At 35.2% G+C, this 17,892-nt stretch overlaps 1 protein-coding gene across 1 annotated transcript in view; it reads right to left on the bottom strand.

The window, feature by feature from the left end:
• The window catches only part of LAMA2 (laminin subunit alpha 2), a 536,992-nt gene that overhangs the window by 295,145 nt on the left and 223,955 nt on the right, over positions 1-17,892 (bottom strand). Inside the window, exons 5-9 of the mRNA XM_054697817.1 lie at positions 16,488-16,667; positions 13,549-13,638; positions 12,105-12,222; positions 6,171-6,349; positions 668-767 (exon numbers count right to left, since the gene is read on the bottom strand). Coding sequence (XP_054553792.1) covers positions 668-767; positions 6,171-6,349; positions 12,105-12,222; positions 13,549-13,638; positions 16,488-16,667 — 667 coding nt within the window. The remainder of the gene's footprint in view (positions 1-667; positions 768-6,170; positions 6,350-12,104; positions 12,223-13,548; positions 13,639-16,487; positions 16,668-17,892) is intronic.

The raw sequence follows: 17,892 nt of genomic DNA, 5'->3' as shown, positions 1-17,892 counted from the left end.
CTGTTGGAGATATAATTAAACTGTTGCAGATATAGTCCATGAATTTTCTTTTTAACATTGGTTAGCAACACTTCTGGAAGTAGCTCTAGAACATTTTATATCAACTTGTCACTTTGGCATCTGATTTTTTAAGGTTTGGATTTCATCATGAATTCCAAACCTCAGAAAATAATTGGCTTAAATTAGTGACAGCCTTTCATTACTCATGACTCCTACTTTTTAATCCTTTATGTATACTTCTGCTTTCTATATTATTGACATCTCAATAAGGGATCTCTATTTACTCTTCCCATTGTAGTACACACATCTCCCAATGAAAGCTGTCATTTCATTCAGGAAACCATAGAAGATACAAAGCAATCTAATAAAAATAAGATAAGAATTAGATACACCACAGATTTGTGACTGACCATAAAATATGTATTTGCATAAATATTTAAAATATTTATGTACATATATAATACAAAAATGATTTAACTCTTCTTGTTTTTAAAGCACTGTAATTAAACATGAAATTAATTATTGAAATAAATAAAACTGCTTCGAGGAAGGGAACTTTGATATAAGTTCATTACACGAATGAAATTAACTGCAAAAAGCTCTCCTGAAAATCATCCTATCTGGATTCTGGCTGCCCCCTCCTCAAAAGCACGGCTGCCGCTCTCACCTCTGCGAGCCTGCTTCACATCCTTGACACAGACTTCACTCAAGGAACCAACTGCATCACAGTGGCATGGTTGGCATGGTCTTGGATACTTTGGTGATACCTAACAAAAATATAAAATGCTCTTAATCAAGTGTAATAAAAAAAGCTAAATTTTTCAATACAACAGCTTCAAGAAAATAAATTATAATACATAGTAATAAATTATATTGAGAAAAATTGTAAAAAAATATTTTTAATATATGCTTACAGTTTCTAAAATCCATCTTTACTATATGGATATACAGAATTAAAAAGGATAGAGCAAAAACTCCTATATAGTATGTATCTCTTTCTTTTATAATCATAATTGCCATTATAACACACAAAAATAATATTAGCTTGATATGCTATATTCTCTAACATACACTCCATAATATAGTCTTTCTGCTTTTTTATTCATTCATTCATTCATTCATTCATTCATTCATTTATTTATTTATACAAGCACTGGGTACAGTCAGAAGCACGGGAGGGTGAGAGAATTCACCAGAGCCAGAGCAGGGAGCAGAGCAGGCAGAAGGACCGAAGCACACTGCTGAGGGGAGCAGTGGGCGGCAGGAGAGGTCTGCCAGTGGCTGGGGAGCATCCGGGGACCGAACCGGCGCCGCATAAGCTGTGGGCAGCTTCGCAACCCAGCGCTCAACCACTGCGCCACCAGGGAGGCCCTCTTTCTGCTTTTTAAAAGATGTATTTATTTATGCATACAAGAGCTGGGCCAGAGATGTGGGGGGGGGCGGTGAGAGAATTTACCAGAGATAGAATTGGGTGCAGAAGACACAGATTAACTAAAATACACTGCTGAGGGGAGCAATAGTCAAGACAGGAGAGGTCTGATGCACCATGTGGGTTACTTCCCTGGCCTGGGATTGAACTCATGCCACAGTGGCTGCCAAAGCTTCATAGTGCTGAGACTTATCCCCGTGTATCACGAGGGAGGCCACCAGTCTTCCTGATTTGGGTGGGTGTTTTTTATTATAGCATAGTTCAAAATTAGCAATTTTTCCCTAAATTCATTTTTCAGGAACTTTTTGCACATAAATCACTGCATGAGTAAATGAAAATTTACATGGGTTCTTTAAAAAAATCACTACTAAATAATTAAATTAAAGCTTGATTTTCTAGGGAGGCAGCACAACCTGGAAGGAAACAATGTAGGGTCCATAATTACACAAGCTTGAGCTCATATCCCAGGGTGGGCACTTACTAACTGTGATATGATGTGACATAATACTTCTTTTTTAATATGAGAATATTAATAACAATTATAGTGATGTTAAATTAAAATTAAAAGGAATAACAAAATAATCTCAGAAGATTCCTCACATGTATCAAATATTCAAGCTAGATTGTACTAATATACACCAATTACATTTATTTTCCAGGTGCAATCGAATATGAACAAAAACATTAAAATTATTTGCCTTGCCAAGAAATACTGATGATACATATATGTGTGTATTTATGTGCACACATAAATGTATCTGTGTTTAATGCACGCACACATACACACACTCCCATAAAATAGAGCTTTGTATATTGTCAGGCTCCCAGCTCAAAGCTTGCCCAGGGTTTATGATGGCAGCACATGAGAGAACAGTTAGAAGGCCCTGGTAGGGTCAGCAACAAGTCTTTCTTGAAGCAACAGGAGACAAGTTACATAGGGCAGCAACATTTGGAGCATCCATGGCTTCTGGCGGGCGGTGAACATGGTACATAACAGCAGTAATGGGGGTTCCAGCAGCCTGGCAGCCTCCAGAACAGTCTCTCTTGGGCCCCCTTGTGCAGCCTCCAAGCCACAGCAGCAGTGGCAACAGCAATGGCAGAGGCAGCAGTAAGTAGTAGCATCACCCCTGGGCTCAGGGCCACAATAGCAGCAGAGCCCCACCCCAGTACCCCCTATCCCAGGAGCCATATCAGCTTTTATATCATTTATGGATAAAGCTGGCATAGGGCCAAGTTGATGTAACCTTATGCTAGGTTACATAAGTATGTTTTCCTGCATATGAACTATACTTCAAGGTTACATGTTATTTACTGCTCTTTGCACATCCGTACTACATCTCAAGGCTACACATTATCTACTAGGCTGCCTGTGCTGGAAGGTCATGGGAAAAAAAAAAAAACTCAGCCTAAGAAAACTATATTTTTACTCAATTTACATATATTTATATATCTAGGATTAATTTACAAATGAAAACCTGCTTGCTAATATATAAATGAAAGTGTCATAACTAGAGACTTATTTAAAATGTCCCCAAATATCAATAAACTATGTGCACAGATCAGCAACCCAACATGCATACAGCTGGAGTCTCAGGAAACAGAGCACAACCGGAAAAAAAAAAAGGAAGAAATATTGTTTAAAATTTCTTAAATGAGGTATAAAGTCTCAATTTATGAATCTAGAGTTCAGTTAACCAAAAATATAAGAACAAAAAAAGCCACATAAATACACAGTGTTAACTCTGAGCTTGGAAAACTCTTTTGGTAAAAAGCCATAGAGTAAAATTTTAGATTTGTAAACCCTATAAAGTGTCTTCTCATAATCTTCTTTCCTATTCCTCCTTCTCCTCCTCTTAATCCTTCTTGTACTTGTCCATCTTGTTTGTGTTTTTCTTATTCTTTTTCTTTTTTTTTAAGATTTATTGATTGATTGATTGATTGATTGATTTATACATATATGCATACAAGCATACATACAAGCATTGGGTACAGTCAGAAGCACGGGAGGGTGAGAGAATTCACCAGAGCCAAAGAAGGGAGCAGAGCAGGCAGAAGGACCTAAGTACACTGCTGAGGGGAGCAGCGGGCGTGGCAGAAGAGGTCTGCGCACCATGTGGGACCCTCACCCAGCGGCTGGGGATAGAACTGGCGCTGCAGAGGCTGCGGGCAGCTTCGCAACCCAGTGCTCAACCTCTGCGCCACTGGGGAGGCCCATTCTTTTTCTTAATCTCATTATTCTTCTTTCCTTCCTTTTCCTTTCTTTTCCTGATTCTCCTCCTTCTCTTTATTGCTCCTTCTCTTCTGTTTCTACCTCCTTTCCCTCCTCCCTTCATCTATAAACCTTTGCAAATGTTAAAAAAAAAAAAGAAGAAAAAGCATCCTAACTTACATATATATACTTACATATATATTTTTACATCGTTTTTTCAATTTTGCACAATGTATGCATTTTCATCTTGGTTATATTCCCCATACAATTCCCACCTCCCTCCCCATTTTGACCTCCCCTCCCCAACCCATAGTGTATCTCTGGTTTATAGTTGCTTGTTGATTTTTACTTTATTATAATTAGGCTTTTTCCTTATGCAATTTGCAGCAACATGGTGGAGCTGGAAGGGATCATGCTCAGTGAAATAAGGCAGAAAGAAAAAGAAAAATACTGGATGGTCTCACTCATAGCAGGAATTTAGAAAACTTAAATAAGGAAAAAGCATCCTTTGTTTTCAGGACAAACAAAAGCAGGCCAAAGATTGTTTGTATTAAAAAAAAAAAAGCACTCTGATACTTTATTGTTTCTAAGTCTTCTTTTTCAATGAAAACTGAGATTTAATGTAATCAAATAATGAAAAAATATATACAATGCGAAGAGTAGGCATGAGAAAGCCAGCGCACAAAATTTATAAAGCAAATACTAACAGACCAAAAAGGAGACACTGACAGAACACAGTTATGGTGGGGACTTTATCACCTCACAGCAATGGACAGATCATTTAGAGAGAAAATCTGTAAGGGAACATTGACCTTAAAAGACAAATCAGAAGATATGGTTTACAGATACTTATAGAATATTCACTCCCCAAACAACAGCATATATATTCTTTTTCAGTGCTAAAAAAACTTCTCAAGGGTGGGTCATATTATGGGGCACAAAACAAGTCAAAAAGATCATCACCATAGACACATGATAGAACCAGAAATCACTACATTCTATAAGATATATCGAAGAGAACATCCATGGCATAAACTTCAGAAACACTTGAGAACTCATCTCCAGAAGCAAGGTAAAAGAGAATATAAAAAGCCAGATCTATATGGAACTAAAAACCTTCTGTAGAGCAAAAGAGACAGTAAACACTGAATGGAAGAAAATAATTGCATACCACACATCTGATAAAGGGCTGATATCAAAGACTTACAAAGAGCTCACACAACTCAACAAAACAAATTAAATGACCTGACCCAATGTAGAACTGAACAGACACTTCTCCAAAGAAGAAATGCGAATGGCCAACAGGCATGTGAAAAAATGTTCTATATCACTTATAATTAGGGAAATACAAATCAAAACCACAATGAGATGCCGCCTCACACCTGTGAATATGGCCCATATTAAAAAAATAAAATAAAAACAAGAACAAGGGCTGTCGAAGATGTGGAGAAAAAAGAAACCTCTTACACTGTTGGTGGGAATGCAAACTGGTCCAACCACCATGAAAAGCTGTATGAAGGTTCCTGAAAACACTTAAAACGAATCTGTCATCTAACTCAGTTATTCTAATCTTAGGAATCTACTCAAAGTACACAAAAACACCAATTCAAAAAGAAACCTACACTCCTATGTTTATTGCAACACTACTTACCATAGCCAAGATATGGAAACAACCAAGATGTCCCAGAACAGTTAAATGGATCAAGATGATGTGCTATATATACACACGCACACACACACACACAATGGAATACTACTCAATGATCAAAAAAGATAAACATGCCATTTGCAGCAACTTGGGGGAGCTGGAAGGGTTAATGTTAAGCAAAATAAGCCGGAAGGAAAAAAGGTAAATATTGGATGGTGTCACTTATAGGTGGAATATAGGAAAACCAAACAAAGGGTCAGACAAAGACAAACTTTAAAAGGTGAACATAGATATGAGGCATCCATGAGGGGAAGGAGAGGATGTGGAAAAGGGTGAAAAAGGGTAGAGCAAGAGCATAAGGGAATATGGTGATGGAATATGGGTGTTTTGGTGGTGGGACAACAGTGATCACATCTGAGGGGAGAAATCATATATGTCCAAAAATTAAATAAAAATAACTACAATAATAAAAAATAAAAATTGTGGTATATTCATGAAAAGGAATACTACTTAGCAATATTTTTTAAAGGAACCACTGAGGCACACAACATGGACAAACCTCCAAATGTTATGTAATGTGAATTTGTATGCACTTTATGATTTCATTTTTATGAAGTTCACTTAGAGGCAAAATTGATTTAAATTCTTAAAATCAGAACAGAATTTGCTTATAGGTTGAGATGGACTGGAATGAGGCACAACACAAGTTTCTAAAGAGATCAAAATATTGTATACTCTATCCTCAAATATTTTATCTGTTTCCATTATGAAACGCGGCTTATCACCTTTCAGAATTTTGAGTTCTATCAAAATTTTTTTCCATACAACACATCTTGCATGAAAAAGTCAAAATAAAATTTCATGAAAGAACAGGTATACTTTACCCCTTTGGGTCTGAAGAAACCATCAATGCATGTCTCACAGTTTATACCAGCAGTGTTTTGGGTACAATTGATACACACGCCGCCTCCAATGTATTTTCCATGTATATTTAAGCTCAAATTTCTTCTGGCAACATTTTCATCATAATAGCATTCATCAGCTTTCCCATGACAATTGCATGCTGCATTAAGGAAAAATAAATTCATAAATATTAATTTTGCATATATTTAAAAATCATTTTCTGCTATGTAATAGATTTATATGCTATGATGGAAATTACGTTATATTTGACATCTTTAAAATCAATACCAAAGTATGTAGAAAGTACTTGGATTTATTGCATGTATTATTAAATTTATACCTTTTAATAGAACTTGAAATACCTAAAACATGTAAATTATGCTGAATCTTATGAAATTGCAAGTATTTGACAGATTTTATCTTATAAAACTGATAACTTATAATGACTCAACCTAAATTTTCTTATATTACAAGCAATTACTATTAGTTATGGTTCTGAACAATTAATATCCAGAAAATGGATTATTACATGTAAATCTGTTTTAGATCCTATGGATTAAACTACTTTTACTACTACGTATAACTGAAAGTTGGGGTTTCTGTATATGCTATGTATTTTATATTTACTACCACAGATTTTGATTCTCAAATATCTCAATATCTCAAATATCTTTACAGCATTATGATTTAAGATAGTATTAGTAATTTCTTTTTCATATTTGGAACTTGAGGTACAGAGACGTTGTGAAAGATAACCAAATCAGTTTCAGAAACCACTATGCAGTTAGGTTCGAGTCTGCAAGGCTAAGTACTGCCACTCTTCTTTCAACTTATAGAGACATTAAAATGTATGATAACTGCAGGGAATCAGTACAAAAAGAGTGTTGGTTGGCTTAGTGGCTGGGATCAGGATAATTTTAACCAGTCTTAGATTGGATGTTTTCTCCACCACCTACTAGCTGTGGGATGTAAGGAACATCTTAATTTCACTATAGACTGGTTCCCAAATAAAGCATGTAGTGGTCAATAGTAATTACCAGGTGAATTTAAAAGCATTAAGTGAGAAAAATGCATGTAAAATCACTAGCAAAACTGCCTTATAAATAAGTTCTCAATTGATTTTTCCTCCTCCCCTTTCTCTCCCCTCCATCCTCCTTGTCTTCCTATCACTCCTTCATTTACTACTCTTTTAGTTCTTCATGTCACATTATCAGAGTAACAACTGGATAAGGGTTTGAAAAATGGATAGCATTTATTTTGGATGGGGCCCAAGGAAAAGGTATATTATGAAGAGTCTCCTACAAACGCTGAGTTTCTAAGGTCTCTTTACATTGATTTGCACACACACACACACACACAGAGCTCAATCTTGTTTTATTTTGATTATTCACAGGCATACCTTGCATAAAGGAGTGAATTTGTTCTAACTAATGTGTTGGTAGGAGATTTTTCATTTTGCACTGTCATAAAGTGTAATTACACAAGCCTAGATGGTATAGCCCACTACACACCCAAATTGTATGATATTGAGGCCAAAGTCTTATGTGAGATCTGTCATTAATGAATCATCATTGACACATTTAATCTTCTGAAATGCTTCATTTTACTAGCAATAAATAGCATAGTTCTTTCTCTATCCACATCTCTTTCCCCTAATGCTACATAGGGTACTTCTTGAATGGAGGCATTTTTCAGGTCCCAGCAAATGGTCAATTATATTGATTACAGATTTCACCTTTATAAATAATACTGAGTACAACTAGGAGGAAAAGAAACATGGGTAGGAGTGGAAATTCTAATGTTAGAAGGCTCCCCATTTGTCAGCTGCATGATTTTGAGGAGAAAATTCAAATTGTTTAATTTTTTAATATGTATCTCTTACGTTGCTTGAGAATGTAACACATCTTGTAGAAAGGCTGAGAAATAGTAAATATTCAGCTCCACAAATGTTAGTAGTTGTAATATTGAAGCATGGTGACCTGAGATAAGCAGCCTCAGAGCTTAGTAACAACCTTTTGCTTAGTTCCTGGTATGCCACTTAGTTCCTGGTATGAATCTTGCTCATGTTAGACCATGTACCTCCATGAGGCAGAATGGACCTGGGGGGTCCCATGACTAGTGACCCTTTAGTCACTCCTTGATATGCAACTATACAATTCACCTCTTGGTATGTAGCCACATCATTTGTGAGCATGTATAGTTGCCAATGCAAACCCACCAAGAACCTTGTAGAAACTGAAAGTGTACAAAAGCCCTTGATTTCCTACAAAAAGGGTTCATTCTTTGGATGCAAATATGCTGAGTCAGCACTGGTCAATAAACTTGCTCCTTGTTAGTCCTGGTATCTAAGTTGCTTGTGCCATAAAACAGTATTAACAATTATATACTAATGCCAAGGATCATGATCTCTGTTTCAGATCCTATAGGTACAATAAGAGCAGCTAAGATATAGTTTTGCCCAGTATCTGTGCATGATTACATCTATAGACTACATTTCTGCAAGTATACTCAAGTTATGCAGGAATTGCATGTAAAAGCTTAATTGTAATTTTAATTCACTTGAAATTTTTTTTCTAAAAATTCTATTAAAAAAAAGAAACAGGGCCTCCCCTGGTAGCATAGCGGTTGAGCGCTGGGCTGTGAAGCTGCCCGCAGCCTCTGCAGCACTTGTTCGATCCCCAGCCACCAGGCGAGGGTCCCACATGGGGCGACAGACCTCTCCTGCCATGCCCACTGCTCCCCTCAGCAGTGTATTTCGTCAGTCTGCCTGCTTTGTTCCCCATTCTGGTGAATTCTCTCACCCTCCCGTGCTTCTGACTGTACCCTGTGCTTGTATAAATAAATAAAGTGCGGTAGTGTGAGAGAATTCACCAGAGCCAGAGGGGAGAGCAGAGCATGGAGACTGAAGAAGTACACTGCTGAGGGGAGCAGCAGGTGGCAGAAGAGGTCTGCGTGCCATTGGGACCCTCGCCCGGTGGCCGGGGATCGAAACGGTGCTACAGAGGCTGTGGGCAGCTTCACAACCCAGCACTCAACCGCTGTGCCACTGGGGAGGCCCTTTGCTTATTTTTAACAAGCTTACTTAACATTTTTACTTACTGCTCTCTTAATGTAGTAAGGACACTGTCAAATTTGTTGCAAATACTTTCTATAGTCTGTTGACTTTTGATTTAGAACATACTATTTTTGCTTTATTAATGGAGCATTTTCAAATTTCATTCTATGTAACATATAGTAAAATTTGCAAATCACTAGGCATGGTAAGTGATTTTAAATCTTTATATGCAAAAAAACTCCTAAAAATTCTGTTGTAGAAATATATTGCAAGAAACAGTCAAGATTTCTGCTACCAATGTAAGCCAAGGGAAAAACAGAGGAATTGAATTTTATTCTCACACTATTTAGAATTAGTTCTTCTGAGAGTATTTATTACCATGAGTTGATGTGGATAAAACACTGAGCTTGAGCTGCAGTCCTTTTACACTCCATGTGGTAAAGGTATTCTCCCTGTGGCCCTGCTTGCTGTTAAAGGCCCTGAGCCTGCACTGCTTTCCACTGATAGTCTTAAAGGACATGATCGGACTCTTTTGCTTTTTCATCAGCAGTTTGCTATTTCATATAATGTCTAAGATATAGGATATTAAACTGTTCATTAGTAAAGGCTTAACAATGGAATGAGTATTTGTTCTTTGTAAGATATATCTTGCCTCAAATAAGCCAGATTGATGAAAATCCAAATTATGTTCAAATGAATCAGAAGGTGATTATTCATTTTATAGAGGGATTTGTCATGTCCTGGAAGGACTATTTCCTAAGTATTATTGGGACTGCAACATAATTCAACTGGAAAATAAATTTTCATATAAGCTTTTCATTGCCAAAAGCACAGCATTTATAAAGGCTTTAGGTTTAAGATTTCCAACTTTAATTTGTAAGCTTTAAAAGACAATTGCTTTTCAATGTGGAAATACAACCTCTCATCCACCTCAAAACAAAACATGAAATTGTTTTAAAATTTCATTATTTAAAACACTGATAAATTAACAAGTACATCTAGTTTGACCTACCCTCTTTGTTTCCTTGTTTAAACACCCAAGCCCAAGCAGAGAGTGTTAAAGATTTTGCACAACAGAAAGAAATCCTACCCTCATTACTTGCACTTGCAATTCCTGACACCTCACAGCAGAAGAGAAATTCAATTAAAAATTAACAAAGTTTAAGAACAAGTATCCATGGGCTGCAGTTAACTTATACTCGCTCTTAGGAATGAGTGAATGCTCTCATTGGAAAAAGCTATGGAGAACCGGAGGGAATGGTAGGAACCAAGACGACAGTAGCTAAAGAAAACAAAAGCTAGCTAGGCAATCCATGCTCTCCTCCAACAGTGAGAGGTAGAGGTCCATTCCTCCAGATGTGTCTCAGTGAAGATAGGTGATTGCTAAAACAAAATATCTTCACAAGCAAGTAGAAAAAGATCAAAAGGCAAAAGTGGTGAATGCAGAACATGAAGGTTCTCAAGCCATAGACTGTATAGGCAGAATTCTTAAACTGAAAAGAAAATGTATTTTATGACTGGGCAATATTTTATGATTAAAGTTTGTTATGGACCAATAGTTTTATGGACTGATCATATCTGATACATGACTCATGATAGATATTTATATTCATTAAATAAATGGATATAATGTGTATATTATATATTAGTTAAAAATATACATATATAATGTGTGTGTGTTTGTGTATCCCAAGAATATTTACCAAGACTGTTTTAAAGACCAGATATGACTACTGAACTAAAAAAAATGTGGAAATGTGATTAGAGCTCATTCACTAAAATATTAATATTTTAGTTCAATTTAAATGGACATTATGGTTAGTTTGGAACTATAGTATAGCCCAAATCTTTGATGTTAGGTCTTACCTTGATTGAGCAGATCTCTAGAAACACAAATTTTTCTAGCATCCCTGTTACCTGCCTGGGTCATCTGGCAAAATTAGACTATAATGTCATCTTTAAAAAAAAAAAAACGGACATATGGGTTGTCTTCAAAAATAATAACATTAAAATATAAACGAGTATTTGTTGGCACATATTAGCATATCTGGTTCTTTAACTGCTTTCATTACTGATTTTTTTTTTTTGGTTGTCACTACCTGATAATTGCTATAGTATAATTTATGCTAATGATTATCAGTGATACCATTTCTAATATTAGCATTTGTACTTTTATTAATAGAAACCAGACATTTAAAATTAATGCTTGTTATTAAATATTTTTACACACATTTGATCTCTTTCTTTCTTTGTTATTTATTACTCTCACACTCTTTCCAGATATTGTCCCCAAATACCACCCTTTACATAGTATAACTAATAAATCAGAATGCTTTTTTCCCAGGTAATAAACTGATGCTAACATGTAGAGTGTAATTTCTCTCCTCTGGTTTTCCTCCCTTTCTTAGATGATGAGAATCAAAAACTTTTACTAGTTATGAACTTCAAAGGGAACAATCAGAAGAATCTATGATTTTACTTGTTTCAGAACCATTTTATGTTTAGACATATGTTTAGAAATGTAGTCTGTATATAATCTAGGTTTTGCTGAATGTTTATATACATAGGCTTTAAGTTAATGATAATGAGCATATACTATTTTTTTTATCTATTTCTCATAATCCCCACATGGTGGGAAATTCATGGTGTTTGGTAAATATTTGCCAGATTGGGATGGGGGTGGAGGACAGCAACCCTGAAAAGTAACTAAAACAGCAGGGTAAAGAAGCTTACCAGTGATTGCCTAGAATAAAATATCTAAACGGGAAATATGTACTTATTTATGATCACCTCATGTTAATATTACCTATGAACCAGGAAAGGAAGAATTACACGTGTTGTTGGCTCATCAGACACATACCTTCACACTCAGTTTTAGTCAGGAATGTCCCAGCTCTCCAAGGTTTCTGGTGGAATCCTGGGCAGCACTGATCACAGCTATCACCACATGTATTATGTTCACATTCACAGCGGGATTTCTATTCAAAAAGGAGGGAAAATATTCCTTTAGCATTTGGGGGATACATAAATGAAGGGTTTTCCCTAAAAGAATGAAGAGGAAAAAAACTAGACTATGTGCCAAAATGTCAAACTCCTGTCAGGCTGGGAAGGAAGAGAAGTCAGCACTGAGAGTATGTATACTGGTCAACACTAGGCTTGTTCTGGCATCACTGGGCTCAGTCTTGAAAAAGGGCAAAGGCCCAATTGGGAGTGGTACCGAAGACTGAAATCCCTCTCTGATGCCTCAAAAAAAAGTTTCCATCAAAGCAATGTTAGCATTTCAGGGTGTGAGATAAGGGGAGGAAGCAGATTCCCAGGCATCAAGGGGTACAGGTACAATAAAAATCAAATATCTTCAGAACTGAATCTCTTATCTGCGTGTGCTCTGAGTCTAGATTTCTCACACGGAAATGCCCTCACAGGGTCTCAAAGCTTGAGGAACACTGCTCATCAGCACACCTGAAAAACAGCACCCATTCCCTGCACACATCATCACACAAAAAATATGCCAGGACATTTGAAGCTTCCCTAGGTGGTAACATTGTGATGTATTAGTCAGAAAACTATGAGCAAGACCATTTGTATTACAGTTGTAGTGGGAAAAAAATCAGTATGTGTGTAGTTACAATACTGATTCAATCTATTTCCTCCACATTCGTCTGTTTCTTCCATATACTATAGAGCAGATGATTTTGTATTTCACCAGTTTGTTTATGACTGAGAAAAATAGATGCCCATTTATCTTGCTTTTAGGTTATGTTCACTTAATACATTGTCATTAATGAAAAATTGAACCCCAAAGTATTCCAGTGTTTTCTCATCTGGCAGTTTCAACACTCTCTGGAATACCTACCCTCTTCCACCCTAGTTCTTTTTGCCCCTACCTTTCCTCAGTCTCTGGTTCTGTGGCCATTTATACTTCTACGCACATTTTTCATTTGTTTGCATTAATATTTTTTTTTTGATGAAAACTTTTAACAGAAATGGTTGGAATGATTGATGGCAGGCTTTCTCCAAAGCTAAATCATACTGCAGGCTGTCATAGCTAGAGAGGTTTCAAAACAGATAGACCAGTTTGCAGCCTTTTTAGAAAAAAACTAATCTGTTTTCTGATACTGTGATGGCTGACTTCAAAGTCTATCATCCTAACTGCCAGCTCTATTTCACCCTGGCATGGCTTTCTGTTATACTGTCTAAGTGGGGACCTGACACCCATTCACAGAGTCCCTGCCTGCAAAACCTATCACGATGCATTTTACAGTTTGGGGGTTATTTTTGCCTAAGCATCCTATAAATATACATACATTTGTCACCGGATCAAGTGGACAAGCCCTGGCATGACCATAGCAGATGCACATCCCTCCAACTGAAATGTCCTTGACCGAGTAGTAATACTGCAAAATGAAATCCAGAGAGAAATCCTGTTAAGATGACTGCAAGGTGAAAGTTAACACAAAGGGACATGCAGTTAAAAAAACTTTGCTAGATGAAAATGCATACATTGTACAAAAATGAAAAATGATGTATAAACTATATAAAATAAAATAATGAGAAAAAAAGAAAAAAAACTTTACTTTCTACTTTTATCTTTAGTTTAAAGCACATTTATGTATCTCCAGGACAAAGGATGTCTCTAATTTATGTTAGGTGGGCATTTTAGAGCCTTCTTTCCCAGAGATAGTTCAATGACCATACTGGAACACATATAATGGAGAACAAGTTATTATCAGGGGTGAAGGACAATAATCTTTCACAGAAGCTGCTTCCCATAGTTTCTTGAAAGAAAATATCTTTTATTGTAATTTATTGTATTCTTGAATCATATGCAAATTGTTTTACTGGATGGATTTGAATAGAATCACAAGTTTAGGAGAAATTATGCTAATTACAACATTTCTTAACCATATTAAGAAGGAAATAAAAGTATCTAACTGCAAGCTAGATTTAACATACTATAAAGTAGATGTGCAGGATACTTTTTTTTTTCATTTTTATGTTAAAATGTCCATGCAATTACCTTATTATCTAAAGTCAACACAGGGTTATTTTTAAAAGATTTTTTTAATTAAAAAATTGGACCACTTTTAAATTTTAATTTAAATATACATTAACATTTTATAATTGTGAGAGTACTTCACCTCATCAGAAGGAATACAAAAACCATCTCAATGATCAATAATTTTATTATTCTAATTGTTCACTTAAAATAACAGATTAGTGAGAATAGGCAGTTGTACACAAATCTGAGTTCTAACTACAAATTCTCTTTTTTCATTTACTTTTCTCTTTCTTTTTGTTTACCTGTGCTGTTTATAAATAGTATTTTTTAAATTATGTTTTTATTGCATTATCAAATTTGATGTATTTAAATCCCAAACAAAGGAAACTTACTCTGGGAAGTTCAGATAATGTTAAAGTCTGCTTTTCACTAACTTTATCACTTAATAATAAATATACAAATAGGGATATTTGCTCCAAAAGGTGATAAAGTCATTTCTATAGATGCATTCAAAATTGGGAAATCATTTTAAAAATAAATATATAATGCTTCACTTGAGTCATGAAGAGCTGACAATCAAAATCTTAATTTTACATATTTAAATTTATATGTAGTGTTTACTGAACTTGAGTACTTACAAAAATCACATTTATATGTTGATTTTTATATTTTGAAACTGCACTGCTTAAAAGCTCATGTACAATGAAGTCATAAATAATAGATGTGCACCCCAACCCTTGCTCTGCTTTCTGCAAAAGATAATAAAGGAACCCATTTACTTCCATCGATGTTTTCTCTGATAGATATACTGTCAGGAAAGATTAAATTTCACTTCAAATTCATTCAATCTTCTCTGGTGTATATTTTTATATCATGACAAAATTGTAATTAAAAATAATGTTTTTAACAACTGGAGAACCTAAGCATGGCTGTAAAGTGAATATTTCCACATGAGACAATTTACAATATGCTGAAATATGTTTCTTAAATAATTTCAGGTTTGGAATACAGGGCACGGAAAAATCCAACATGTATTTTACGGAGCTTATAAAACTGTAGAAGTTATTTTGTGATGATGGAGAAGTTAGGTGTGGGTCATTTAAGTTAGGGAAGAAAAAGTATGTGAGTGGTATTCATGAACCGTGAAAAACATTGTCTTTTAACATTCAACTTCATGGTTCAGCAATTTGGCAACTGGTGGCAATAGTCTGACCTTACTAGAATCATTCTAGCACTAAGTGCTTTGTCCCTCAATCTCAGTGTCTCCTTATAGTCCTCTTTTAACCTCTACCTCTAGTCATATGGTAAATGTTAGCATTGATTTGCTCTATGAATTTATAGCTGAATTGACTCTTGGTAATAAAGTCTTGATTGTGTTAGCGCATATATGGGAGATGACATAAACCAGTGGATATGGCAGGGCATAGAGAGGAGGAAGGGCAAGTATACTTGTAGCAACCTGAACTGATCATCTATGTCATAATTCCTCCAATTCCAGTTACAGTGATCTGTTGAAAAGATTCTGAGTGTTTCTTTCCTGATATTCTTTTCATAAAGAAAAATAAACAGTATATAAAATCCCTTTTCTTCTATTACAGTTTTTCATAAATTGTGGTTTATGATTCATTAATGAAAAATAAAAGTTATTTGATTGGACAAAATAGTCCATAGGACAGCAGCAACTGCATTACCTGAGAACTTGCTAGAAGTGCAGTTTCTCGACTCTACTGGATTAAAATCTGCATATATACAATCCACCAACTGATTCTGTACATTGAAGTTGAAGATGCGATATAATGTGTGTGTGCATGTGTATGTGTGTGTTTATATGGAATCATGATAAAAAATACATTTCTTATTGCCACCAAAAATATTTTAAAACTCCTGTACTTCCTATAATAATTCCCCAAAGATGATTATAAAAAAACAACAGATCACCTGAAGTGACAAAACACTCAAAAATATTATTTCTCAAAAATAAGATTATGAGGTAGCATTGTGATTTCATTTGATAAAAGAGAAAATTAAAGTTTAATTTTATAATGTTAGAAAGTCTGATAAATGTCACATACCTAATAAGTAACAGAGCTTAGATTTGAATAAGGAAAAGTGTATCAAATTTTAAGATCTCTGATATCCACTTCTGCAAATCAACAAAAGATATCTTTTCAAATTATTTAACCAACAATTTAAACATTGTAGCAGTATCATTCACAGGCTCCAATATGATGTAGCATAACTTACTCTTCGTGTGACAATGGGGTCAATTTCTCTTGGGTCTTTGTGAGCAAACATCATCAAATCAGCATTCAATGTGCGGATCCTCTGGAATCTCAGGCGAATATAGCGAGCAGAAGTAAATTCTAGCAGTTCAGGAGAAGGATCATCAGCACTTGGTCTCCCATTGATCAAAGAGATGTGAATCTACACAGAGTAGGAAATAATTTAACAATTAAATCACAAAAAAAACTAAATATTTGATTTTGTTGGATTTTTTTATTTTGGATAAAGGTATATTTCATTGTCCTATTTTGTCAAACAAATCAAGTTCATGTTTACACTAGAATATAGTGAAGTAATTGAGGAATTTTATGTATTTATAGAGTACACCTGATTTAGACTTGTTTACATTCCAGGCATTTTTTTTTTGTAATACAATTACATATATTCCACTATTCCAAGGCATTGCATCTACTTGAGCTTCCTGGAATTCCCATAAATTCTTAAATTCTTTTTTTCTGGAAATTATTGTGTAAATTTATTTAATAATCTGGTTTGTAATGGGAAACCAGAAAACTTCATTTAAAAAGTTATAAAGTATCAGACAAAAATAGGAAACCATCAGAAACTTTTGAGGCAACCTCACTTAAAAGAAACTGTTAATTCAAACTGCAATAATAAACTTTATCATATTCCAACTTGTTGAAACCCCACCAAATATTGGTAATATTGATAATACTGTCTGATGGAGTACACTTCTGGGAGAATATCCTACAGACATTACACATGCGCACATACACACATGCACACATACACACACACAAATATATACATACACACATATATATCACATACATCTATTTACATCTTGGTAATACTAAAAGGCTAGAAACAACATAATATCCATCAATGTGGCGCTAGTTAAATAAGCTATACATCTATATTAAGAATTATGTACACTGTAATAAAGAATGAGGACACTGAATATATTGATAGGAAGAAGTACTTTCACTTTTTGTGTTCTTTGTAAATGCATTATTACCTACCAAATAAATTAAACCAGATGAAAAAAAGAAATCAAAGTTGAGTGGTAGGTTTAGACTGAAAACACACACACACACACACGTTTGTGACCACATGCACAGCAGACTAAAGAGAGATGAATGCACGAAGGGAGGAATCCAGGATCCTGTCCTGGGTGGGGAGCCATTCAGGAACATGACAGTCTGCACATGCAATAGGAGCTATGACTTGAGGTCACTGACTGGAATTTTCATCCACTTTTGCAAGATGATATATCATGTGTGTTAATTATATCTTTTGACAGGAGAGGCAATGATATGCATTTTCATTCCTAACATCCTGCATTTAGATAATCCCTGAGAGCGTTTTACAAACTGACTGCCAATAAACTACTTGAGTCACTAGA

This window comes from Talpa occidentalis, unplaced genomic scaffold, assembly GCF_014898055.3.
Source record: "Talpa occidentalis isolate TD23 unplaced genomic scaffold, MPIMG_talOcc4v2.1 talOcc4.2, whole genome shotgun sequence".
In the NCBI taxonomy this organism is placed as follows: Eukaryota; Metazoa; Chordata; class Mammalia; order Eulipotyphla; family Talpidae; genus Talpa; species Talpa occidentalis.
This window is presented reverse-complemented; position numbering and strand designations above follow the sequence as displayed.